This window comes from Halichoeres trimaculatus, unplaced genomic scaffold (assembly GCF_033239565.1).
Source record: "Halichoeres trimaculatus isolate MK-OKI-2021-1 unplaced genomic scaffold, fHalTri1.1 fHalTri1_scaffold_10, whole genome shotgun sequence".
Lineage (NCBI taxonomy): Eukaryota > Metazoa > Chordata > Actinopteri > Labriformes > Labridae > Halichoeres > Halichoeres trimaculatus.
In genome coordinates, this window is record NW_027437187.1 from 18,915,812 (window position 1) to 18,941,277 (window position 25,466).

Sequence of the window (25,466 nt, forward strand, 5' to 3'; positions counted from 1 at the left end):
ATCAATCAAACAAAGCCATGCATTACGCCCTTTTTTCAGATCCACTGACGCCGCTTGTTTAAGCTACAAAGACATTAGGCTGCTCTTTGGTGAAATAAAAAGGCATAAGCAAATAAATAAATATTCCAGAATATTTCAATTTTGACTTGGAAAAAACAGATCAAGCAGAGCCCGTGGCTAGAGGAGCCTGACTGCATGCTGGTGGGGGGTAAAAGACAGCCTGGGGGGTGTGGAGGGCGTCTGTTTTTTAATGAGCTGAAACTTTAAATACTGCATAATATATAATAAAAATGGATAGTTCATTTAACTCTCCCGATAAGTCATGGAAAAACTATTAAAATCCATTACTCTCCTAATGTCAACAGAGTAAGCATTAAGTATGAATGAAGGGAACAGGGTAGCACATCATCAGCAGAAAGAAAGAAAAACAAAACAATAATCAACTTGAAGTGAAAAAAAAAAGAATCTGGGTATAAAGTTAAGTGCACAAGCTTTAGGGCATCTGTTAAAGACAGGAAAACAAAAACTATAATAAAACTATACAATTTTGTCTCCATTCAAAGAATGCTAAATTAGCTTGTTTATCATGCTTTTAAATATCACACAGATCACAAGGAGCTTTGATGGAGCAGTCAAGAATTGCTTTGGACTGCTACTTCAGACAGAGTCCGGCTCTGCAGAGTGGTCATCAACTAGAGAAGCTACAATAGATGACTGACAGATATTTCTGCCACCCACTGACTGCAGCTTTGGAAACACTGATTGGCACAGCAGGCAAAGTGTTCCAGTGCTTCTCTCCTTACTGCACACACAAAATCACACACACACACAAGCACACAAATATAGGGCACATCATAAGGATAAAGAAGGAAGGGGGGTGTAGGGAGAAGAATTATGGTGCCTCTCATCATCCCTTGGGTGAAGAAATACACCATAATAGATTTTTAATGGCTTCACTAGGATAACCCCCTGCAAAAGAAAAACAAAAGTTACTGATTTAAGTGAGAATGACAAGAGGTCAGCAGTTATTAACTACAAGTTTAACAGAACAAAAATGTTATGTTGCAGAAGTGCATGAAAAGTGTCTCTAACTGCAAGTAAAGGGGGCAGTACAGTCAGAAAGTAATGGGCTCTATGTTTCAGCTGTCACATTATTATTCAAAGAGTGCCACTTCACTGTGAATATAGTGACAATGTTGGCTGACACCTCTGCATAAAGATGTAATTCCAGTGTGATCTTAAAGTGATCTGAGTGATGGCTCCAGTCCCCCCGCTGCTCATGCAGGAAGCAGGGAGACCGTGCTGGTGGCCGATCCAGAGGCTCAATAATGATCACCTCGCCAGCATTAGCTGCAGGGGTTGTTCACACAATAATTGTTTCTGCCAAGCCATATATCTAGATGACAGTGAAAAAACTGCTGTGGCTTTCCTGTTAAATAATTGATTTTAAGAATTGGCCGTGTCGACTATTTCAAGGAGATGAACATGGTCCGTGTTTTTTTTTTTTTTTTTTTTTTTTCACAAAAGAAACTGTGAACTTATTAGCTAATTAGAAGATAATTAGAAGTCTCTGCAAGTTGATTAGCTATTTCACTGCTGAACATTAACAATTTACGGCAACACTACACTCAATTTTAGCACTTGTTTTGCTTTACTTACCTAAATTCTAAATAGTACAAGTATTTAAAGATTTCACCTTGACAAAACTTATTACCAGCGTCAGCATGCAATTAAACTTGCCAAACAGGCATTAATTCTTTGTTCATTACCACATTAGATGTGTGTCGGGTGAATTAGACACTTCAATACAGGACAGGACTACAGCAGCTATTAAAGGCATCAATCCTGCATTAAATCCTGATGTATTTTCTTCATTTACAGCAGCTCATTTGCAGTGCAGATAGTCTAGACCTGCACTGGCAGTGACTGAAGTTCCACACGTGTAACGCTAAGCCTCTGCCCAGGCTGAAGGGGCGCCCTCCCCTGCAGTTTAGAGTGACTCAAAGGTGAAGCCCTGAAAATGAATACAACACACTCACATGCTCCACAGTTTAGATTTCACTGACTCACACCATCCTGTAATAGCCGCACACAAAGCTGCAGTCAATTGCAAACCCTGCGCAATTGTGTCTGGCTGTATGCAGTGGTATCAATGCAGCTAACGGGTCAAAGGGTCAATGAGTAATTAAGACATGGTTGCCTGAGCATTCCCCATGCACACTTTCAGTCCTGATGAAAGGAGGAGGATTTAAGTGCAGCCTGATACCATGGATAAGATTTCTATAAGTGTGTCTAACTGTTCCTTGTTCAAGGCAATTAGTATGATTAACAAACAGCGTGGTGTCATCAGGTTCAAAAGGATCTGCACATCAATTTTGCAGTAAGCTGGGACATTTTGCTCACAACAGAAGTTACTGCTCAAATAGAAATTAACATTCTTCCTATATTGTGGTTTTGGGGCTCTGATATTAATTGTGCATCAAGTGATAAACAAAATAATTTAGTCATAATCAAGCTGATTTCTCAAGAAGAAAGGGATATCTAGTGAAAGTCTGAGTCATAATTAAAACAAATAAATGCAGACACTTACATTTACACTACAAGGAAAGATTGGCACATTTTACAAATCCAGACCCTCGTGAAAAAGCTGAACATCATGAAACCTATGCAGGCCGATATCACAGCCATCAAGTGTGGAGAAGGTCAAGAGGTGCATTGATTTACATGTACAACAAGAAATTATTCGTCAGGTTTCATTGTTGCTAAAAATGAAGAGGCCAAGGCCAGAAAATTGAGGTCGCTGATAAATGCTATTAGCGGGAGAAGCTGAGGGGTGAAGAAATCAATATGGCAGTTTGTCAAGCTGCCTCTCAGAGGGAGCACGACTCTGCAGCAGAGAAGCATGCCCTGTCAGCAGAGCACATTACCAGAAATCAAAGGCCGGAGAGGGCCTGAAGGAAGGGACGTAGATGTCTCTGTACAAAGGCCACACTTTGGTAATTAAAACCTATTTTATCAGACCTGTCTTGTCACTGGTTTTTCTCTAACACTATTGACTATCTGTTGCATGGAGACTGATCACTAATTTAGCTTTAAATAAATGAGCCAGAGTTATTTAAATTCTTTCATTTGTCACACAAAATGAAGCCGAAGACATTGCAATGATGAATAAATTATGCCACTTGGTATCTTTAAGATTAATTATTAATACTGCTTTGGACAATGGCATTGTAGAAAATGCTGTCTGACATTTTTCCACACGTATGAACAAAGGAAACATTGCAACTTAATCTCTTTGTAAAGTTTAACAGCTGTTGCAAAAATACACTTTTACAACTTACTTGCAGTGAAGACATTTTGGCTGCTACAGTGTTCACTGGTGCCACTGTGAAAACATCCTGGAATAGTAATGCAGTCTTAACTTGGAGAAACCTTAAACTTTCGATTAAACTTTAATGGCCAGTAAGCTTCCCAAATAAACAGTGTCAGTATTGTATGTCAGTGCAACAACATGCATAGCTGACTCCTGCACTGCAACTTTTAAGTCTTAAATAATTAAGCACAAATGAACCTGGTCAGTCAAAGGCAGCACTAATGACAAGGATGGCATTTTTGTCTCTGGGTACAACAGAGCATCCCTCCAGGAACACAGCAGCAACACACATTAAAACAGTCCTCTCTTTGCCCAGGTTTCAGTACTGTGCACCTTCTTGTTCCTTGTAGGCAAAATAGACTGTGACTGGTCCGACACTTGTCTGCACTGTTTCTGCAGCTCCTATCACCATCCAGCAACCGATACCATAGGCTAAACAAGGGATACCTGAAAAGGGCAGAGTGGTTATTTGGCATCAATAGTGTTTCTAAGTTGTACAAATATTTCATTTATATTGGATTAAGAAATGTTAGATTTACTAACCTAGATTGATAGCTTTCAGTACAGTGAAAAACTTGTCCTCAAAGTCCAGGTTCTGTGGTGGTGCTTTGGTACAGTGATATTTGATGAAAGGAAAGCAGCCTGTTCTCAGTATTTGGTAGTTTGATCCCTGAACTCCCCAGTTAAAATTGGACAATCCAAACTGGTCATTGTGAACCGAGCTGTAGCGGACACAGAAAGAGGTCCACGGGGGGAGCCTTCGCTGCTGCAAGTGGCAAGTCAGCACCTCTGAGGCAGCTGGCCGTGGCCCTGTTCTGCCTAAAGTGCTAGGAAACAAGGCGATCTTCAAAAAGGTGTTGTGGATCTTTCTCAAATACTCCTTCATGGCTTGTATTCGAACAAATCAATCCTGGTGCTCTATGAATGTTTCCATCTCGACATACAGATTACTGACACGTAGAGCTGTGCTTTACTTCAAATGAAATGTTCAAGATGTTCAAATCAGACCGCATTCAATGACATTTTTATGGTGGAACTGCACGTTCTTTTAATCAGTGTCAACAGAAGGTCGACACTGCAGACAGGACTGTCAATATGAGCTGTACACGACAGCTAAAGTTAGCAAACAAGATATGCTAACATCAGACTGCCTGCCGTTTAAATCAAGCGTCTCATCCCAAACAGAAAAAAACCGATTTGCCAAAACCACAGCAAACAAACCGCAAAATATGAAAAGTGTCTCTTCACATACAACAGAACAGCTTGCTCCAACCTCGCACTCCAGCAAAGACGTCCGGGTGGAAACTCAGCGCAGCACAATCGTTCCTCATCACACGCATGAGCCAAGAGCAGCCCATCGGGCTTCTTGTACGTACTACCCTCAGGATACTTCGCCAATGTCTCTCATGTTAAACTGTTTAGATTAAAAAAAAAATCCTGTGAACAAAGAAATGTGACCTGCTGGCGTTTTATAGTTGGTTAATATTAAATTATTTAACTGGCAGCCCAGTTAGATGATTTAATTCTTCATGATAATTTGTAAGTACATACAAATATATTGTGTTTAAATTATTATAGACGTTATGTGTATAGTATCTCCAGAATCCAGAATCATATTTAAGTAACTTTATGGGCTGTGTTTAAGAAGAATTTTGAAAAAGTTCACAACCACATCTACAATTTGGTTTACATATTTAGCCATACACAACACATAAATTATTTATGAAGAGCTCAAACATTTATATTTATCATGATTATACTTAATACTCATATAAATGGCTTTTTATCATAAGTAGCTGTATTTGATGCATGGAATGAAAAAAAAAACAATCCATTATCAAATATTTTCTAATGTTAGTAACTCCTATCTCATGGCATGTTAGGGTATCCTTTTATACATTTCTGACAAAAACAAAAACATACTGTTTCTAAAACATTGTATTTTTTTTTTTTTTACTATTCACAGGATGAGGGGAAAAAAGTATTGTTAATCTACAGAAGTCTGGAGTTCAGTTCAGCGGACTCTGGACTTTGTATCCACCTATCCAAATCATCCTTGGCCATATATCCCCAGCTTCACTCAACATGAAAACTGGTAGACACATGATGATGTAACTTATCTTGAGTCAGGAAGTTCCTCACTGAAGCAGCTGTTTAAGCAGCAGTTTCATCCTCCACTGCTCGCATCTTGTTTTTTCTTGTCATATGCAGTACTTCTTCTATTTCTCTGATCAGCTTCTACACCACCGGCAACAAGAAAACAAAACAAAACAAAACAAAAATGAGTTTAAGATTAAAAAAAATATTCACTGAATTATGATGTTTAAAATTAAGCTGTTGCACATTCATCAGCACACACACACACACCCACACACACACACACAAAGCTGAGCAACACTTCAGTGAATAATATGCAAGTTTAATTATATAGATGAGGAGAGATCGTTAAGTCATTAACAGGGTACCTTAAAATTGGTTTCTCCTTGCATCTTAGGAGCTGATATTTCCTGATGAATAACTGACAGATTCCGAGCAAAGGTCACAAGAGCTCCCGGGAGATCTTCTGAGACAGTCCTATTAACAACACCCCAAACAAACGAGTTTACTAATGTTCCCCATGTTGCCAGCTAAGAAACAATCACCTCGTTTGTCTGATGGTAGCGCTTAAATGAAACTTTCAGCAGACAACATCTTCAGTCTTTAGGGGGATGAGCACAGCTTGATTTAACTGTTACAGCACTGTGAAAGCTAAAGGATTTCAGTGATAAATATGTTAAATAACCCTCTGCTAGACAACTTTTAGACTTTGTAACAACATTAACAAAGCCAGAGGTGGCATGTTAATCTCTAAAAGAATTGGCTTTATGCTCAGTCAAAAGAAATCTTCAGTCCACTTAAACCTCTACTGTTTTTCACATGCTCATTTATCTGAACACAGAGGATAACCAAATCCTAAATGAGCTTCTGGTGATAAATATGTTGTTTTCTTGACTGTGTTCATGAACTGAACTTAAGAAAAAATACTCACATCATTCCCATGTTGCACCTCTCAATGCTGTCATAAAGAGCAAAAACAGTGCCTTGCATCCTCTGAAATTAAGGATTTAAAACAAACAGTCAAAAGAGGAGCTATACTTTCACAGGGTAGTCATTAAGATTAAATACGTAAGTTGTTTTTTCTGATGCAGTCGTACTCCCCAAGAACTGTAAACAGCCTTGATGTATAAAAATGTGCAGTCATATCAATCAAACCCACTAAGCTCCAAAGATATTCAAGACATGAAGATGCTAAAAAGATGATTCAGTGAGTTCTTGTTTTTTTCTACCTTTGAGTTAAATCCTATGCCGCGAGTCCGGCACATCTTAAGGAACACATGATGGTAGAACATGGAAAGGTTTGAATGAAACAAGTGAGTCCCGATAACTGCATGACGGTTCATCACAGGAGGCTGTTAAAAGACAAGAGGCGTGAGCAAAAGACAAAACATTTCAGTGCACTGATAAACTGCTGTACTTATTTTTTGTCTTTGAGTCAAATTAAACTAAACAGCAGTTTTAATCATATTATCACAGGTTTGAGTGTAATAAGTGCTGTTGTGTGTAAAATGGATAGAGAAGAGATGTCTGAATCCCATACACATGTCCTTAGGGTCACTGGTGAGTTAGGAAAGTGTGTGTGTGTTGGGGTGATTAGTAAACATGATGCATGTGGGGCACATGTGGTAAACTGTTGGGCTTTTCTTAATTAACTGCAAGGAGGAACAATTAATGTTTGGAAAACATGCCAAATACAAGATGGGCTAAATCGTACAATGCCAATCAAAGAAAATACAGTTTTGGGACAAAAGTGTTGGCATCCTATTTGGGACAAAAGCACTTCTAACAGCATTTAAAGACTCCTCACAACACAATGTGGCACAATAGGTGCGTCCCAAGCATGTGAGTGTCATAAGTAACACTAGAGAGGTTGATTACTTAAAAGTGGCCGCACTCAGGAGGATAAAATTGTTCCTGCTTCTGTGGTTCCTTTGGGAGAGAAAAAGAGCGAGCCTAAGCCCCTTCGAGCTCAGAAGAGAGCCCATAACTCCCCATGATAGCTGTGTGTTTACAGTTGTCAAACACAGGACCCTCACATAACAATAAAAGTGTCCAACAGGGGTTTAATTGTGTTTGTAATATGCAGGCCCCTAATGATGGCCACTGCTAAAGCCATTAACCACTGCGCTGGCTCAACTGCTGCACAGAGGCGCCAGGCCACCGACTAAATGAATGTTTGATAAAATAATACAAGCTGCAGATTAACAAGCGTAAACTCAGGCATACTGCTAATAAAAGAAGTCTATTGTTTAAGGCCTGGCACCAGGTTGATGAGGTGTTCAAGCATGCATACACATGCATAATGAAAGTGGTATGAATTATTAATGTGTTGATTATTTAGGCTCATCCATCAAAATGATAATGAATTCAGCACCTAAACACCAATTGAGCTCAGTGCGTAATTACAGTATTTAGTTGTATTTAACAAAAATAAAGAGGAAAACATTGATCTATCTTTGTGATTACTGCAGGGGTATAATTATGTCCTGTAAATCTCAGATTTCTTTAGACCCAGCCATTGCTTTCAAAAGTAAAAAAAAACAAACAAAAACATGTTAGAAGTATAAAACTTGAAATAGCAAATTTAACAGACATTCTCCTCTTTTAAGAAAATAATTTCAACTATCAACACTGTTATTATAAGTTAATATAAAAAGGTACTTCTGAGGTGGTCCTGTGTCCACAGCATGCCTCACTGACTGGCACTTCTAAACAGCCCGTACGGAAATTTAGCGTTCCTCCAGTCATCATCAGAAGCATCTGGGTCATGGCCAGCTGATTACTGTATGCGAGGTCCAGATCAATAGCCCACACCTGCACAGAAGCAAATATGAGCTTTGAGTAGCTTCAGATAAACAGAACTCCATAGACCTAGTAATGCCATTTTAATCACAAAGAAGGAAAGACTAAATATTTCACCCAGCAATACTCAATATTTAGTCAAGTGTTGGTACCTTTCATCCTAGCAGTTTTATCCAATTTAGAGGTGGCAAGGGGGAAGAAACACTGTAAATGATGTGTGTGTGTGTGTGTGTGTGTGTGTGTGTGTGTGTGTGTGTGTGTGTGTGTGTGTGTGTGTGTGTGTGTGTGTGTGTGTGTGTGTGTGTGTGTGTGTGAGAGAGAGAGAGTGTGCACGCGCGTGACAGTTTTTGGTAATGCAGTTGTGGAATGACACATGCACAAAGTAGACCCTTCACAACGTCAGTCTGCCCTGGGCTACTCTGTGTGGCTCAGGTCTGATGAGAAGCTAGGTCCAGATACGTATGGTAAATGGCATCATTATAAGTATATTAAGGGGTCAGGTATGGCCATAGCCTCCTGCTTAAACAGGGCTAATTTTCCCAATAATAACTTAATAGCTATGCCCTCTCTTCAAAAGTGGCAAATAAATCACCAGTGAAGGAGTTGTTAATAACTAAGTGGCAATCGGCTGCCTCCTTTTGCTGTTCCTATTTGTCAAAGTAAACGCTCCTGCCATGAATGCAAATCGCTGCCTGTCTGAACCACACAGTCTCTTTAACCTGAGCACTTTATCTCCACTAACACAAAGATACGTATCTGACCATTTACAGGAATCCACCAAGAGGCTCCATTTTATTCTATGAATCAAATAAAACAAAGCTCATAATCTGCAGCTGTAAACAATTATTTTCAAATTTGATCAATCCAATATTTAGTCTCTCTCTTAAAGCAGCTGTAAGCAACAAATGATTATCGGATACCTTTAAATATATTGTCTCAGATGGGCTTAAATATTTTACATTTAGAAAAAAAAAAATGCATCAGAAATCAGAACATTTTCATTACTGTTGCTAATCAGTACTTCACTGACCTAATACTTTTTTTGTCAAATGGATTTTTACTTCAGACCATTTTATCCAAACCAGTGAGTATAAATTTAAATAAAAGGCCATCAAACTAATTTTACAACGTTTCCAAAAAAGAACTCAAATACTGTAAATGATACACTAAAATTATATTTCATGTCAATTTTGTGATTCTGGAAAAAAAGAATAGATTTGTACAACTGTTGAAGTTGATAATCAGCAAGTTTTTCTTTTGAGTTAAGAAGGAAATTTAAATGCTTTTTTATTGCACCACTTAATTTTATTCGGTGCGCTAACCTGCCATACAAAAACTACTTGCAGATAAAAAAAGGTGACTGGTTTATCTGCAGTATGTTACAGGATGCAGGCTCCAAAACAATCTCAATTATTACAGACTTTTATAATCATGTTGAAAGACGGTTTACATGTTAGACATGCACTCAGTCACCTCTACTGTCAGAACCAGCTAACACCACATACATGCAAATCTCTCTGCATCAGGTTGGTACTGGGGCCTGCAGGATGAACACCCTCTGCCTGCCTTTCACTGGACACACAAGAAAAAAAAATCATACTCCATGTCTCATTGTTGCTCTTAACAAAGCTGTGGCAAATGTAAGCCTGGATTGTACCTGTTTTCTATTGCCTTGCATTTTCATTAAAATCCCTGATGCTGCAGCTGGGGCCCCATCATTCCACAATGTGAGGGAGGACTGCAAGGGCAAACATATGTGACCCACTTCTTCACATCAAATAAAGTAGGCAGCTTTTAGCAACAGGTTTGAATCTAAATTGATGTTTAAATCCAGACAGGTTTGCCCATGTGGCTCGCCTATGTCTGCGCCCTGTGTGAGGGGAGAAGCTTAAGAATCCGCCTTTAATGTTCCTGCTTCTATTCAGGCACATGCTGTTTATAGTCTGTTCTTAATTATGCTGTCAGTGAATCCCATTCAATTTCAGGTCAACACTGAAAATGGAAATTAAATCGAAGGCAGCTATTATATCACTTCAAACAGTGAAAGAGGAGTGCAGCTTCTGTCCTTTTGATGAATTTGAAAAATCACTCATTTTCTTACCTTAGTGTCATTAACATTAGAATGTGGTTTGACTGCATTTCAAAAGTAGAAATCCTGTGGCACAGGAGAGGGTTGTGTTTCACATGAAAAAATACAAAGTGACAAAATCCACAACACAGAAAAGACAGCTAGAAGACACATCTCTGTATTTGATAAACAGGTAATGGGAGTGAAGTTATATACATTTGACTAAATAAGAAAAAAACACAAGTTTTAGGTTACAAATTGTGCTGTCCAAGCACCTAAGATCACACTGCTACCATCAAATCCATAAGATACTACCCTCTAGTGGCAATCATGCTTTAAGCTACCATCTGCCCCATATTCATCTTTAAACTGAGATCCTCTGTGCATGCAAACATGGATTAAGCTGTTGAGGTTTGGAGAAAGATTTGTATGCAAGAAATGTACTGAAATATGCTCATTATTTTACTCTGACAATAAAAAAGAAAAAAAAATCCATGTACCTCTGTCTTAACCTTCCATACGACTCAAACATTGCATGAGAGTGCTCCCATGCAGTTAGATTATTTTATAGACCATATTATAAACAAAGCATTTTATTTTACAGCTCTGGATCAATAAGCAGTCAGTGTAGCCACATGTGAGGAGCAGAGGTTAAACCATCATAAACCAGTCCATTTCCAATATCATAAATCAACAAGGTTTCAACAAAACTTAATCCTGACAAATGAGATAAGGTTTCACTGCTGCCTGGCTATAATAAAGAGAGAAATTTCAGCAGACCACTACGAGTAAGCAGTGATGGGTTAAATAGTGACAGGTCCTCCCTGTGAAGCAGCACAAATCACTTTAGAATGACCTATTGTCTGAAGGATAGGTGCCTCTGAATTTCTCGGCATTGCAAGGTTAAAGGGCAAGTCTTAAATGGTAGAATCAGTGTATCGACACGATAAGACCTGACAGTTTATTAGATGGTCTTGTGACACATTTGGTCCCCTTGCCCACTGTTTGCCTTTCCTGTTTTCCAAACCCCAAAGGAGCAGTAGGGGAGGCACCTATCTGCTTATATGGATCCCCAAAGCAGCCTAAAAATTGATCCCCTTCACTGAAATGGTGAAATACAGAGATTTGGCACCACATGTTGTAACACCATTACCCAGAACACCATTATCTTGGTAACATGAGATGAATGTCTCACCTTTTGCTCCATGGTGTTAGAGTTTACAAAACTGGCCAGGTTCAAAGAGATGTGACCCAAGATACGTTGCTTCAAACAGGCTTGGCCCACCCGCATGCAGATGGAGATCAAGGTGTCAGGAGGTACAGAGGTCTGAGGGACAGTAGAGCCCAAAGATTCCAGCTGACAGGAGCCGTGGAGCTGGTCTCCACAGGACAGCATGGTGACTTCACCCCCGGGCTCCAGGAGCAGATCTACTGTTAGACAGGTGACACTTTCTGAAGGTGGACAGCCCTCCACAACACCCCCTGAACACAGACAGAGTGGGTGAATAACTGCAAAACAGATGGCTGACAGATAAATTAGATACAGCATCAGCAACTTTCCTGTTTGCTGTTTAACAACCAATCGAGTGACACATTAATTTCTTTTTTTGTTCAGAGCAAAAAAGCAAGATTTGGGTACACACATGACTTTTAACACATTCAAATGTCTGTATTTGCAGGTGAACAGCATTCATTATCTGACAATAGTATTCTGACCTTGCCTGAGGAAGGTCTTCAGGAAGATGGCCCAGGTGGGATAGCAAGAGGTTTTAGCAGGCTGGGCGTAACGGGCAAGCCACTCTGGGATCTCATCTAAATATCTGAGCAGCACAGACTCCTGTAGAAAAAGAGAGTGAAGGTGCAGGGATCTACTGAGAGTAAGCCAGTGATAGATCTGAGGACTTCATGTATTTTGTTAATTCAAACACTAGTCAATGGCAAGTGCTGGCTACTTTAGTTTGTCCCATTACCAAAGCTCTCTACTTGTCGACTACATTATTGGAAATGCCCTTGTGTTATCCGGATGACTCCTGTGACTGCTTGTTATCCTTGAGACCTTTGGTGGCTGCTTCAATTTCTGTGCGAGTGTCTGATGGGTACTGCGGGAGGGTCTATCAGTGAGTGACAGCCTATTATCAGAAGGCCTCAGGAGTCTAATGGTTTTAACTCACAGCCACAGAGACAGCACCTGCCCTCAATAACAACTCTCTCCACTGGGCAGCTGATGAATGCCTAAGCTAACCCCATCTATCTGGGGATCAATCAGGGCTCGACAAGGATCGATATCACTCTTGTTTCTGTAACTAGGAAATGCCATAATGGTTTCAGCACTTAATTACGCCGTTAATTTCTCACTTTTTGTTTTGGGTGTCCTTGGCAACTCATGAACAGCGTTCTTTCTCATAATGCTGTGATTTGTTTGAACTAACAGTGACTGTACACTGCATTTGCACATTACATCATTAGGGAATAAGTTACTTCTTTAACTGACTGTTTGAAGACTTCAAGTGCCGGGTCTTGTTTTAAACAAATTACTTGGTGTTGGTGTCCCCATTAGAGAGGAATTTGATTCAGTCCTACCCATTAGAATATGTGAAACTTGTCTAAAAGACGACACGAATCTGAATAGAAATAATATCTTTAGTCTTCTATTGTTCTATCCAGAGCGTTACTTTGTTTGACTATATGCTGTCTGGCTTCACTGGAGACAGGGCTGGAGATTATGCTGTTGATATTCCAGTCATGTAACAGCCATCATCATATTCAAGTACTGTAAGAGGCGAGGTCAAATGCTACACAGTGATTCCCCCTATACAAACCATAAAGCACACAATGGTGCGGCAAAAAGTGTAAGGGAACGGTTGTCATTTTCAACGGAAGAGCAAGCTCACCCCAGGACTTTGCCTATGCAGTTCGCAGAAACAGCAGGACAGGAAGGAAAGAAAGGGAGGTATTTTGCAATAAATTATTTGGACTTAAACTGCGTACAGTCTCCTGCAATAGGATTCAGGCTTTGCTTGGTGTCCACATAAAGCCAAGCAATCCGGTCATAAATAAAAAAGATATTTCCCTGCCTCTTTGATTGCTATTCTGTCTCTCTAGTGAAACAACTGCAGTCCCCATCAGTGATGGAAAAATGTTATTTTGACAAGGAATATATTTGGCATGAATACATACTTTTTCTGCAGCACTAGCCAGACAGAGCCTTGACTCTTTAGTACTGGTTAATTTCATGTGTACTATTTCATGACACACAGAGTAACAAATGTTCCAGTATTATCCCTATAGCTGACCGAATTAAACCTCACAAGCAACATTTTCTATGCTTAGAGTAAGCATCAGAAACAGATGTCACCATAAGAAAAATCAAAGACACTGCATGGAAACACTGTGTCATGTCAAAGTGAACAACAACAAACTTTTGAACATCTTACTTTCAGTAATTCTGGTTAATTCTGTTTAGGTGGACTATTATGTTTTAGAACTCCTTCAAGCAATCACAGACTGCACAATATTTAGACAGAACACATCTGTATAAAAGTCCCTCTGCCTCCTCTGTGGTAGTGATTATCAAATGACCCATTTCGTTGACAAACTTAACCTAAATAAGGTGTTGCTCAAGATCTGTTTGTACACAGCGTGACAAAAAAATACTCCATCTGTTGACGCTATTAGGTGTAATTTTTACCCTCTTGTGCCTAATGATCCATATGCAAGCTGTGTGAGAGCTTAAATGTGTGTGTGTGTGAGAGTGCATGTGTATGTGTGTGTGTGAGAGTGCATGTGTATGTGTGTGTGGCCCCCTTCAGGCATTGCATGGGTGCAGATCTACATGTCTTTAACCTCTCTGTGTAAATGCTAAAAGATGCCCGGGGGGCCTTTCTGCAGGCTGAAACATTGTGCTGAAGGCTGTGGACCCCACAATATTCAAAGAAGCACACCGTCACCAGGAACTCTGTGTTGGTGCAATCTCTCCTCTCTCCCTTTAAGACAATCAATAATTTAAAAAAAAATGTTCACAGTTTGTGTGGTCTACAGCCAAGAAAACTCTCTGTTCCCCTCTCATCCTTTGCAGTTAATAATAAAGTGTTGGAGATGTTCCACTGGTTTGTAAAACTTGTATATTATACTTAACTTAGTTATAATATTCACTCCAATCACCACTTATTTTTTGGGTAAACAATGCACTTGAAGAATTGTTACTTTATGAATTAATACTTGAAATGCTTGATTTGATAATTTGTGTTTATCAATAATTGATGAAATTGCTTGTGTTTTCATAAACATAGCATTAAGCATCTATTGCTTAAATTATTGCAGACATAGGGCACTGTAAGAATATATCCCATCCATTAGCTGTCTTTTCCTTTGCAATTAGGGTTACTCCTCTCCATTAATGAGTGCTATATCTCAAAATATACTGCCACATTTAAAAATCCATCCAGAGTTGCTGTGAGGTCAAGACAGCAAGAATATACACTGGTATAAAATATTCATATGCTTCTTTCTAATCAACATCATTGTTCTGAAATCTTTCAGTGCACAAAGCCAAATTGCTATTTTCAATAAACACACGCACGACAGAAGGCCAGTGTAAAACATTCAAAGGGCTAATGCTTTTTAGGGGAGGATGATGTCATAACAAAAAAATCATGCAATGAAGAGCACGGGATGTGGGCTTTGCTTTGATTAAAAGAGCAAGGTGTAGAATAAAGGCCAGTTAAAGTGTTGTGTCCATATGGCCCACGAGCCCTGAGGCTGTCAGCCTACACTGGGGGCCTCGGCACTCTTCCCTCTCCATGGGACCCCAGCTGGTGAAACAAACCCCATTTACTTTCTCTGCTGCCTCAGCCACCATTATGGACCTTGGCTGTGGCTCAGCCACTCTCTGCCATAATTAACAGCACCAATGCCACAACAATTACAGCCCCGCGCTGCACATGCACTGTGAATCAAAGAACAAGCTAATAGAAACAAAACAGAGTGAGCATTAAGAAGCTTGAGATGACTGCTGTTCCTTCAAATGGAATAAAAAGCAAAATCGTTGTGCTTCAAGCCCACAATCATTAGCCAGTAATTAGTTTACACGAAGCTCCCAGTTAAATGGCAAAATACTGTAATTAACACATGACAGAAAATCAAAGGCTACTTTGTAAGCATATGAGGAATAAGAGCCAGGGGCTCAGAAGCTGTTCACTGATTGCATTTGTACTAAATGAACGGTTTACCAATGATTAGGGAACATTTTATTTCTTCAGAATAGAATGATATTTGATCTCAATTTATTTTACCAGGCTATGATATTTTTCAGGACAATTACTGTGTTATACTTGTAATCATAAACAGCGTGTGTACTACAATGTTTTCCTGAGCTTTGTCTCAGATCCATCTCATGATTTCAGAAGACAGAGACAGAAAAGTCAATACTCAATACCAGAGCAGCAGATCAAAACATTAACACCAACTGCAAAAAAGGATTGATGTAAGTCAACCCTTTGAGACGTGTGTAACACAGTTACACAGTTTAAATGAGCTGTGAATCTGTGCACCAAGAAACTGCATTTTGGTTTATAGACCAAATGTGTTTAAACACACATGTACAGGGAAGATATACTTGATTCACAAGGATGTCTGTGTGATGACTGCTTTGTCAGCTAGGTGTGTACGCCTCAGAGGATATGTTTGATTTGCTGTGGGGTGGCTCCGGGGACAATGTGCTGTTCCACAGGGACAAGCATTGCCGCTGTAATACTGTAACGCTGTACACAGGGAAAGTGACAACTTCTAACTGACCTTACTGAGAACTCTGCTTCAGATCCATTTGTTCAAAATCTAGTTGTTATAATGTTGACATTAAATTACTGGTTCCTAATTTGGTTGCAAGTAACGAGTGTAATAATAATAAAAATGAGCTTTATTTGTATTGCGCATTACCAAGGCTATTGCTTTGGAGGGAACCATTAAAACAAGACTCAGTAGTAAAAAAAAAAAAAAGCCAAAACAAAACAAAAAACGAATCCTTTCAAATCAGAAGGACTGAATAAGGGAAATGAATAAGCTTTAGATAAATTATAAATTCACTGAAACACTGCCTATAAATGAGTGTGTAAAAAATGACAGGTAGAGGATGATATAGTCCTCTGAGTTGCATGTTCACCTGAACCCAAGCTGTCTTCCATTTCTCAGGATCATGATGTTGGTATTTCCGCAGAGCCCAGTTGTAGCAGCTTAAATGACATGTATCACAGTAAGCTGTACCACGGCCACTAAGCTCGGAGTCTATCTTGAAGAGCCAGCGCTGCACATTAATGTTTTGAGTCATGAGCTCAGCCAGTGTTTCATGAAGCTAAAAGAAGAACAAAGTGTGAATCAAAAAGCTGGACGGTATAATTAATTATGAGTAAAGGTTGCAGTGACAGTGTGTGCTGTGTAATTAGCCACTCATAAAAGAATCCTACTCTGTAATGGAATAGAGTTTTTGTGGTTGATCCCTGACCTGGTTTAATGAGCAGATATCTCCTTGACCAGGGGGTACATCTAACTCTGCCACAGCAAAAATCCTCCTCCCCCCAGATTTGGTGCTGTAGAGCTGTGCGATGGCTGGTTCTGAGGCCAGGATAGGCACTCCTAGCTCATCAGCCACAGCCAGGTCATCCACATGGGCCACTCCACCCACAATATAGGCCTGCTTCCCTTGGATGAGGTTGCGGATGCGCTTCAGAGTGTGTGGACTGTACTTTAGCAGCGTGGACAGACTCATGTTATGGGTCTGGAAGAGAAGAGGGTAAAAGAGATTACTGCTGAAGCTGAAAGTTTTAAGCATGTCTTCCAAGGGGTTGCTCCTTGACCTGATTTATCACTATGTACACACAACAGATCTATTATTATAACAGCCAGCAGGGTTTTGACCTCTCCTGTATTCCAGCAGGTTGAATTGATAAAAGCTGCCTGTGGGAGGCCTCCCCTATCCTTCACATCTTTAATGTGTGTTAGCAATGAGCTCCTTGGGAATATAACTAATTACTTCACATCTGTATTTATTTGATCCACATGGAATTATCCCTTCTGTCACTGGCAGAATGCGCTGCCAGCCATGGGTAGCAGTGATTCATCTCAGCAACACGTCTGGCACAGTTTAACAACAAAACAGCAGGAAAATCAATAGAAAGAAATGAAGACCATGACATGTTGCACATTCAATCTGGTGCAAAAAGATGTAAAACAACATATAAAATGGCTGGATGTAGAAAGACAATAAACAACACCTTGGTTTTATTGAGCTGGGGTAATTTAGACAATTTTTGATTGTGCAGCAGTTAGAAGAAATGAGTAAGTTAATTAAACCACTATGCAATTTAATTGTTTACAGAACATTATCTAGAGGCGTTCAAATGTATATTAATTAAGTATAACTTGATATAGCTCCAGTTTGTTTACTTTGAAATAACAAAGATGTTTAATTCCAAAAGTAGTAAAAGGGAAGAAAAAGTATTAAACAGACAAAGTGTGGCTCTCACAAGACAATGGCATAGTAAAAATCTCCTCAACAGTATCCTCTAGAGGAGGATTCACAAACTACAGATGCACCCCAACAGCGCAGTGCTATTCCTCTCTCTAAAGAGATCTTTAAAATACTGCTGAAAAAAATAGCATTTGTAAATAAAATGTTAATGTCTTTGACCCTACCGGGAAATAATCTACAGCCTCAGGGGTGAGGATGACAAAGCGTCTGCTGTAGGATGGGGCCTGAGCTGTCCTGGTGTCTGGCCCGTCTGTTACACGCTCACACCTCAGCACACTGGTGTAATACTGCAAGGTGTCCTCTCCCAGATGCCTCGGACATACATAGATGACCTCCACGTTTTCATCTAAGTATTACAACAGTACTTGAAAGACACAATTCTACAATAACATATAGAGAGGGGATGAGTTTATTTTTCGAAATGTGAGGCTATGAAAAGCACCTACCTCTAATATCACACAATCTCCAAAGCTGGGTGTTCTGTAAGGTGTTAAATCCCTTCAAATTCTGTCTCTGGCTTTGGGAGAATCCTGAAAGACCAAGGTCACAAAAAAAATCAGGCAAGACCCACAAGACACGAGTAAAATCATAAGCCCAGTACAATCCAACAACACTTGAGAGTGAGGTAGTTAGGTCTGATCACAAAGTAGTACCAATGCCAAGTACAATATAATGATTAATTTAGCTGAATAACTAACAGGTGCAGTGTCTGACGTGTGCTGGGAGTCCTGTTGCAGCATGTCCAGCCACCACTGAGCTACATTCAGTGATACCTCCAGGATTTCACTCAATGTCTGTCTGGATTTCTGCCTGAGAAAGAATCCTCAACTGAATCAAGGTAATTAAATGATTGGATTCATGCTAATTAACAACAATGGGGTTCAACTTTCTAATTATCCTTGCTCACACAGCACTCTCTGTAGCCACCCCAAGTGCAAATAAAGCATTCCATCTGCTAGTAATTAGGCTTAATAATTTTAGACAACCGCTCAATGATTTACAATGCACATGCCTGATTACAGTCTAACCGCCAGTGCCATGCTGAAATTAGAACAAGAACGGATCATAGCTTGCACTCTATGTCAAGTTCAAAAGCATGGCAGCCTCTTCCTCTCTTTTGGTCTCCTTTTTTTTTAACAGCAATAAAATAAGACCTTTGTGTCTCTGGCAAATATTCTACATAATGGCTTTTCATTTGCTTAATCTGCAAATTAAATGACGATTGAGACTAAATTGTTCAGTTCCCTGGCATGGGGACTGTCATCATCCTGTGAGTGCTTTCCTGCAGAGAGTCATTTGAACGAGACGGAGTGCCTCCACCAGTGCTGCAGACTGGGGTGGCGGAGTGGCGAGACAGGGGATGACTGCTGCTAGATCAGATGTGTGTGTGTGTGTAGCAAGCGGAGAAAGCTACCTAATGAAGGGATGTGGATAATGGTCCTCTTGGAGGACTGGATGTGTTTCCAGTTGGCTGCCAGATGCTGGGGATGGAGAAAAGGAGTGATCAGAGAGGGGACTGCTTAAGCGTGTAAGAACACACACACACACACACACACACACACACACACACACACACACACACACACACACACACACACACAAACACACACACACACACACACACACACACACACACACACACACACACACACACACACACACACACACAAACACAAATCATCACATCACTGTATTGCTAAAACACATCAGGCCAATATCTCTCTGGGCGAACAGCAGCAAATCAAGCATAAAATACCACCTTAATTAAATTAAGCGTTTACTTTAGAAACATCTTCTTGCAATTAATTCAATAAGCAAAATACATGATGCTACTGCCAGTAGAAGATTAGCAGACTTAATTAACAGATGAATGTTTAAAGGGTAAGAACATACATTCAGTGCATGTATACACACAGAATGATGATGAAACTAGATGAACTTGTAGGCACTAATTAATAATCTGTCAGCACACTGAGAGATGTCCAATCCAGATGACAGAACAGACATAAAATTCACACTGAATGAGAGAAAAATTTAGATCATGCGTCAAACAAAGCAGTGCCGACAGTGTGCCTCCTGAAAGTGAAATAGAAGCAAATGACTTTTAATGTAAGTATGAAAAGGTGTTCTACTGCAGAAAAAAAAATCATAATCACACAACACACATTACATGCAGCCTATTATTACTTGAGTGTTTTACTATATATTCACTTATTCAGATACATAATTGTGCTCAAACTGAGGGAACGAATGAACCTGGTTTCCATGTTTTTAATCCTCCAACTTACTATTTCTCAGTTTATTAAGGCTTCAGTTTTCCTTTGTTAATCTGCCTAATTCTTCCTTTGTGCTCAACTGAATGCTTTATCTGCCTCAATGTCTCTTTTTATCATAGCTCATAAAAATCCTCTTTTTTCAGACTTGCTTTACTCTTCTCAACTCAGTTTGTCAGTCTCACTGGTCCCCTCTGCTGCTCTGTGTTTTTGTTCACATCAAATCAGAGGTACATGTGTGTCCTTACTTTTTAATTTACAGCATCAGCCGAGAATGTGTGACAGGTTGTTGTTCCATTGGAGATTTTGATGTGAAACATTTAACGTTTGGCTGGATATTTTCCTCAATAGTATGTCTAAACAAAATGTGCCTCTAAAGATTCACATTGTATGAAAAAAAAACTCTGTTGAATCATGTTCCAAATAAAGTGTTTTGTTTTGTTGAACAGAATTTTATTGGCTTCAAAAACTCTAAGTCCAATTGGACTGAGCAACAAAAATGTAACAGAAGTGAAATAAGGGGGTGTAAACTGATGGTTGTTAGAAATACTACCTGTGCTCTGCTGCGATGATTCTCCAGCTGTCTGAAGCGCCGGGCCTGCAGGGCCTCCCTGACATAATGCATCTGATTGTGCATCCACCATGACATGGCGATGGTCTCTGCCGCCCACTTGCGTCGACAGTGGTGCAGGTAGGCTGTCTGGGCTAAGTAGCGCCTCCAGCAGGACTGGATGCGGGTGGCGGCTGCCTCAGTGCCTCCCTCTCCCTTGTAGCGCTGACCTGGTTGTACAACCAGGCCCAAAACCTCCTCCCAGTTCTCAAGCACAGAGAGGAGGTTGGTGACTGGAGGAGCCATCCTTCCACTATTATCCCAGCTATGGGCAAATTCCACCAAGCGTTCTCCACTCACTTTGGCCAGAGGCACAGCAAAGTCCCTGAGTAACTTTTCCAAGGCCTCCAGAGCATACAGCACAGCGCTCCAGCATAAGCTAAAGCTTTGCTTAAAGAGACAGAAATCTTTTGCTGTTGGGTTAATCCGCCCTTTTATGATGGTGAAGGAGTATCTGCTGATGGATGTAGGAACTTGCACAGGCAGATCTACGACAGTGTTCTGCAGAACATAGAGAAACAAGTGAAAGTACACCAAGATAGAGAAGAAAATTAAATCCTGTAATCGAGATGGATAGATAATAGATTTAACTTAGGAGTCACAGAATAAAAAGAGTAACTGAGGTCTTACCTGAGGACTTTTAGGGATGGAATCCTTAATGCCTTGGATCGTACCCACTTGGTCGGTGATGTTGGAATTTGTGGAGGGAGGTGGGGTTTTTGTGGTCAAAGAGGGTATACATTCTCTGTCTGCTCTTTTAAAGGTCAATCCAGGCTCATTTTCCAGTTTCAACTGCTTGTTACACCTGGGCTTTGAAGCTAATAGACCTAAAGTCACAAGTACACGGGCCAAAAATGTGATCTAAAGTTTTAGTGATAACCAGTCAACATTATCAAATCTTGTGGAAGCTATTTCCTCCACAACTGAGTCACATCAAAATAGGAGTGCTAATGATCAAGAAAAGACTCAATGGATAATGATCATTGTTATAGTGATAAGTCCCCGCAAAATATCAGATTGGAACAGGGGCAGGACTTTTTATTTCTTTTTCTTTTTTAGAGATTTTCAAAGAGAAGACGTTTTTTTCATCAGTTTTAAGGCATCAAAACCTCATGGACCAATCAACAATGTTATACAGTTTTTTTTTTCCTTTTAAAGATTAAAATGTTAGCTTTGAGTTTGGCTTGTAGAATCTGTAAAAAAAATAGTTATAACAACACAAATCTTTAATAGATTATATGCATAAGCCTGACCTGTTTTAGTAGTAAATGAATCCTCTCCACGATGAAGGTGAGTAGACACGTGCGGGATCGCCATACAGAGCAAATTTGTATCCAAACCTAATGAAAAAATATGAAAATAGTGCTTGTCATTTTCATTCACACCTGAAACTAAATAAAATCAAAAATACAAGATAATCAGAGCTAAAAATACTTATTAATTATGGAAATGTTAATAAATGCAATTGTTAAGGGTTTAACTTGTTCAACTGCCAAACAAAGAGATAAAACATCAAATGACAGTTTCAGAGAGCGTTTGCCTGCAGGTGAAGGTCTGTTTACCTCTCCTCATGTCTTCTTTCAAAATTCCCAGGTTTTTCCGGCATTTTGGTTCAGCGACCTGCTGCCTCACCACAGGGCCAGTGATTATTCTCTGTGGTTTAGACTGCATAAAACAAGTTTGTCAGATCAATAAAGTGCTCTTTTTTAAGAATGAGCCAGACTGTGGTCCAGGAGTTCTTGGTCTGACCATCAAAAGTTGTCGCCAGCACTAAAAGAAGCTTGGTCCTATCGTCAGAAAAGCCCAATTTTCTTTATTTTCTCTGAAGATTCTTGGAAGGACAGGAGGTGACTCTGTGACTGAATCAAACTCTTGCCAGCTTGGTGATGTGAGAAAAGAAATACCTTTCTTGCAGAATGAGTATTTAGAAAAAAAGGGAGCCTGAAATGGCTTTTATGTTTGTGAGGAAAATGTTTTCTGTACCCATTCAACATTTAGGAGATCCATATCTGCACTGTCCTTGACCCAGGCTCCTGCAGTAAATCACAGTTAATCTTACAGTAGCAAAGGAGCAGGTATTAATTATCAATATTTTAGGAGCTTAAACTATAGGTATTCTGTTCAGCTACAGCTCTACATATTAAATATACACTGCTGTTTTGAAGAACAATCATAAGATGTAATGGTTGTCCTTGATTTTAAAAGAAAGACGTAAATGTGTCATTACTCAAACCACAAAGTTTTTGCTGCAGATTCTCCAGACTGTTATCTAGTGTCCTTCCCTCTGTTCTCCTCAGACCACTGAGCTCTCTGACAGACCACAGGTAGAAGACAGGTGCTTGGAGAGCCTTCCCTCAGAGGCACACATCTGTTTCAGATGGGGTTGGGAAAAGGTGGCACCTTTTCTAAAATTGCTAAAATGCAAAAGCTCATTCCTTGGCACGAGTATGGATCCAAGAAGAGCTGGCCTGAGTTGCAGGAGGCGGCAGCAAGCAGGCAGAGAGCCAGTGGTTAGCAGTTGGGGAAGCTACGGCTGTCTTATTGGCATGCTGGACCAGGTACCCACTCCTGTCCTGAGACAGCTGTAAACCAGTAGCCCATAGCACAGCAATCAGGCGCCTGTTTCTTTAGAAGAATGCTGATGTGCTGCAATCTGCTGTTTCCCGCTTTTTGCAGCCAGCACTTCCATCTCTCCTATATCAGAGTGACAGTCCTGGCTGCTATTTCTCATGTCAGGTATAGATTCCCAAAAACATATTGGAGGAGAGAGTGTGTAAAGTATATCTTAAACTAATGTCGACCTTTGCAAAGATTAATTTGTTTGCTCTGACAAGTGCCTGCTGTCATCACTAAGCCTGGTGACCTTTATGTCACTGTTTCTCCAAGAATGAAACTTGGAGCATCTATTAATGAAGAGCTATACCATCACTCTTCACTCCAGCATTAAGTGTCTGTTCTGGGGATTAAAGGAGAGGGACACAATGATGTCAGATTTATCTTGGTTGCAGCATAAATTCCTAAAATGCTTTCTAATCAAATCTTTCTTGAGGCATGTACTGTACATTACCATTAATATCAACAAAGACACAGGAATCAATTTCTCACTGCACAGAGCAAATAACTGGAGGACAAGAGGGTGCTATTAGTAAAGCAGATTATAGTCTTTCCCAGGGGTAAAGTTTTAAAGCCAGATATATGTATCACAACTTCCTGTTCCTGTCCTGCGGGGTGCTGAGCTTTACCTCTGTTCCACCTCTGTTCCATGACTAGGTACTGTGTGATCACAATGTATGTTAGCATTCTTATATTCAAATTACTTACAGGTTTTGTGCTTCCCTTGCTTGCATCAGGGAGTGATAACTGAAACTTTTGCTGTGTGAGGGCCGTGTTGTTGGGATGTGAATGTACCAGTTGCACAGCGAATGTTGATTAGTGCAGAACAGACAGAGGAAACTCTTTAAAATGCAACTCATGTCAAGATGAACTGTGGAAATAATTACTCCAACCTTAGACACTAGTTGAAAAATATTGGGGGACAAATGCAAGCAATAGTGAACATAAGGAATAACCTACCTTTTCCCCAGATGAAGGACCTGGAAGATCTCCCCTCTGTGGATGCACATTTTGAAGAACCTTCAAAGCAGGTTCCTCCAAAGCTGGTTTCCTGTATTTCATGCATACCATCACCATAACTTGTAAGTTTTAATCACATTTTTTTAGTCAAAGTTCTAACAGCAACATGCTGCAAAATGTGCCAGTAGTTAAGTTACTCAAGAGTCTCTCTTTACCATTTGGGAATGTGCACTGTCTTTTTTGGTAGGTCTTTAATAGCTGGGAGAACCAGTGGCTGTTTGGTCACTGTATTCAGATAATCCTCGGCATGTTCCTGTTAAAAATGGCATAAAAACGGTCTGTAATATACCTATATTGTCACTCATATCTCGTTTATCACTTTTAATCTTTCTTTATATGCACATCCTTACCCTGATTCTCTTTTCTGTTTTAAGAATAGCAGAGTCCAAGGCTTGAATGTCCAGTGTTTTCTCTCCATCACTGATTTTCCTAAGACTACATCTGAGTTTCCTCAAATCATCTTGAACCTGCATATAAACAAAATATGATAGCTGTCATATAGAAAACCCAAAAGGGAAAATACACCATAACCTGTCACGCAGCAATAGTCCAAAACACAGACTGTCTGGCCCTCCGATAACCAACAACCACGAAGTTAACAGTATTAGCTTTTAACTTCGTGGTTGTTTTTGTACTTTCAGAAACTCGAAATGTTGATGCACTTTGTAACATTTGGCTTACTGTCTGCACAGTAAGCTAACATTAACTTGAGCCAGACTGTGGCCTTCTGGGGTCGTAACTTTTTTGGCATAGAATTTTTCCTTTAAAAGTTACTAAACGTTAGTAATGAGCAAATCGATTTAAATTTAGTTTACCTGAAATAAAACTGCTCCCAGTTTATCGTCATTCTTTTGCGCGTCAGACATTATTTTCCTTGCATCAATAATTAATGGTATTGTAGTTGTTTTAAACTCTAACAAACCAGTCAGGCCATCATTAAATGTCTTAAATCGGTGCTCGTAGCCATGACAACAAGATGACGCGTGAACTAATGAAATTTCTTCGCCCCGCATTTTAACTGTCAGGCACTCAATCAGTTCCTGTAGTTGAAAGTACAACTGGAAGATAAATTTAAGATTGGTGAATGG

The 25,466-nt window shown here is 39.8% G+C and overlaps 2 protein-coding genes across 2 annotated transcripts; both read right to left on the reverse strand.

Annotated features, from left to right (window-relative positions):
- Positions 1-3,296: 3,296 nt before the first annotated feature.
- cunh15orf61 (chromosome unknown C15orf61 homolog) lies at positions 3,297-4,709 on the reverse strand. The gene is made up of 2 exons (XM_074678498.1): positions 3,917-4,709; positions 3,297-3,820 (listed from the first exon to the last, which is right to left on the reverse strand). The coding sequence occupies exons 1-2, from the start codon at positions 4,257-4,259 to the stop codon at positions 3,693-3,695; spliced, it is 471 nt and encodes a 156-aa protein (XP_074534599.1). The 5' UTR covers positions 4,260-4,709; the 3' UTR covers positions 3,297-3,692.
- A 449-nt stretch (positions 4,710-5,158) lies between these two features.
- Positions 5,159-25,296, reverse strand: iqch (IQ motif containing H). Its single transcript, XM_074677127.1, has 20 exons — positions 25,194-25,296; positions 24,729-24,845; positions 24,534-24,631; positions 24,319-24,409; positions 22,308-22,410; positions 21,999-22,085; positions 21,376-21,572; positions 20,689-21,246; positions 19,277-19,343; positions 18,309-18,392; positions 18,027-18,208; positions 16,837-17,109; positions 16,498-16,686; positions 12,057-12,177; positions 11,536-11,822; positions 8,132-8,284; positions 6,700-6,822; positions 6,402-6,463; positions 5,839-5,947; positions 5,159-5,611 (listed from the first exon to the last, which is right to left on the reverse strand). Exons 1-20 carry the CDS (start codon positions 25,242-25,244, stop codon positions 5,528-5,530), a joined length of 3,036 nt encoding a protein of 1,011 aa, XP_074533228.1. The 5' UTR covers positions 25,245-25,296; the 3' UTR covers positions 5,159-5,527.
- Positions 25,297-25,466: the final 170 nt, after the last annotated feature.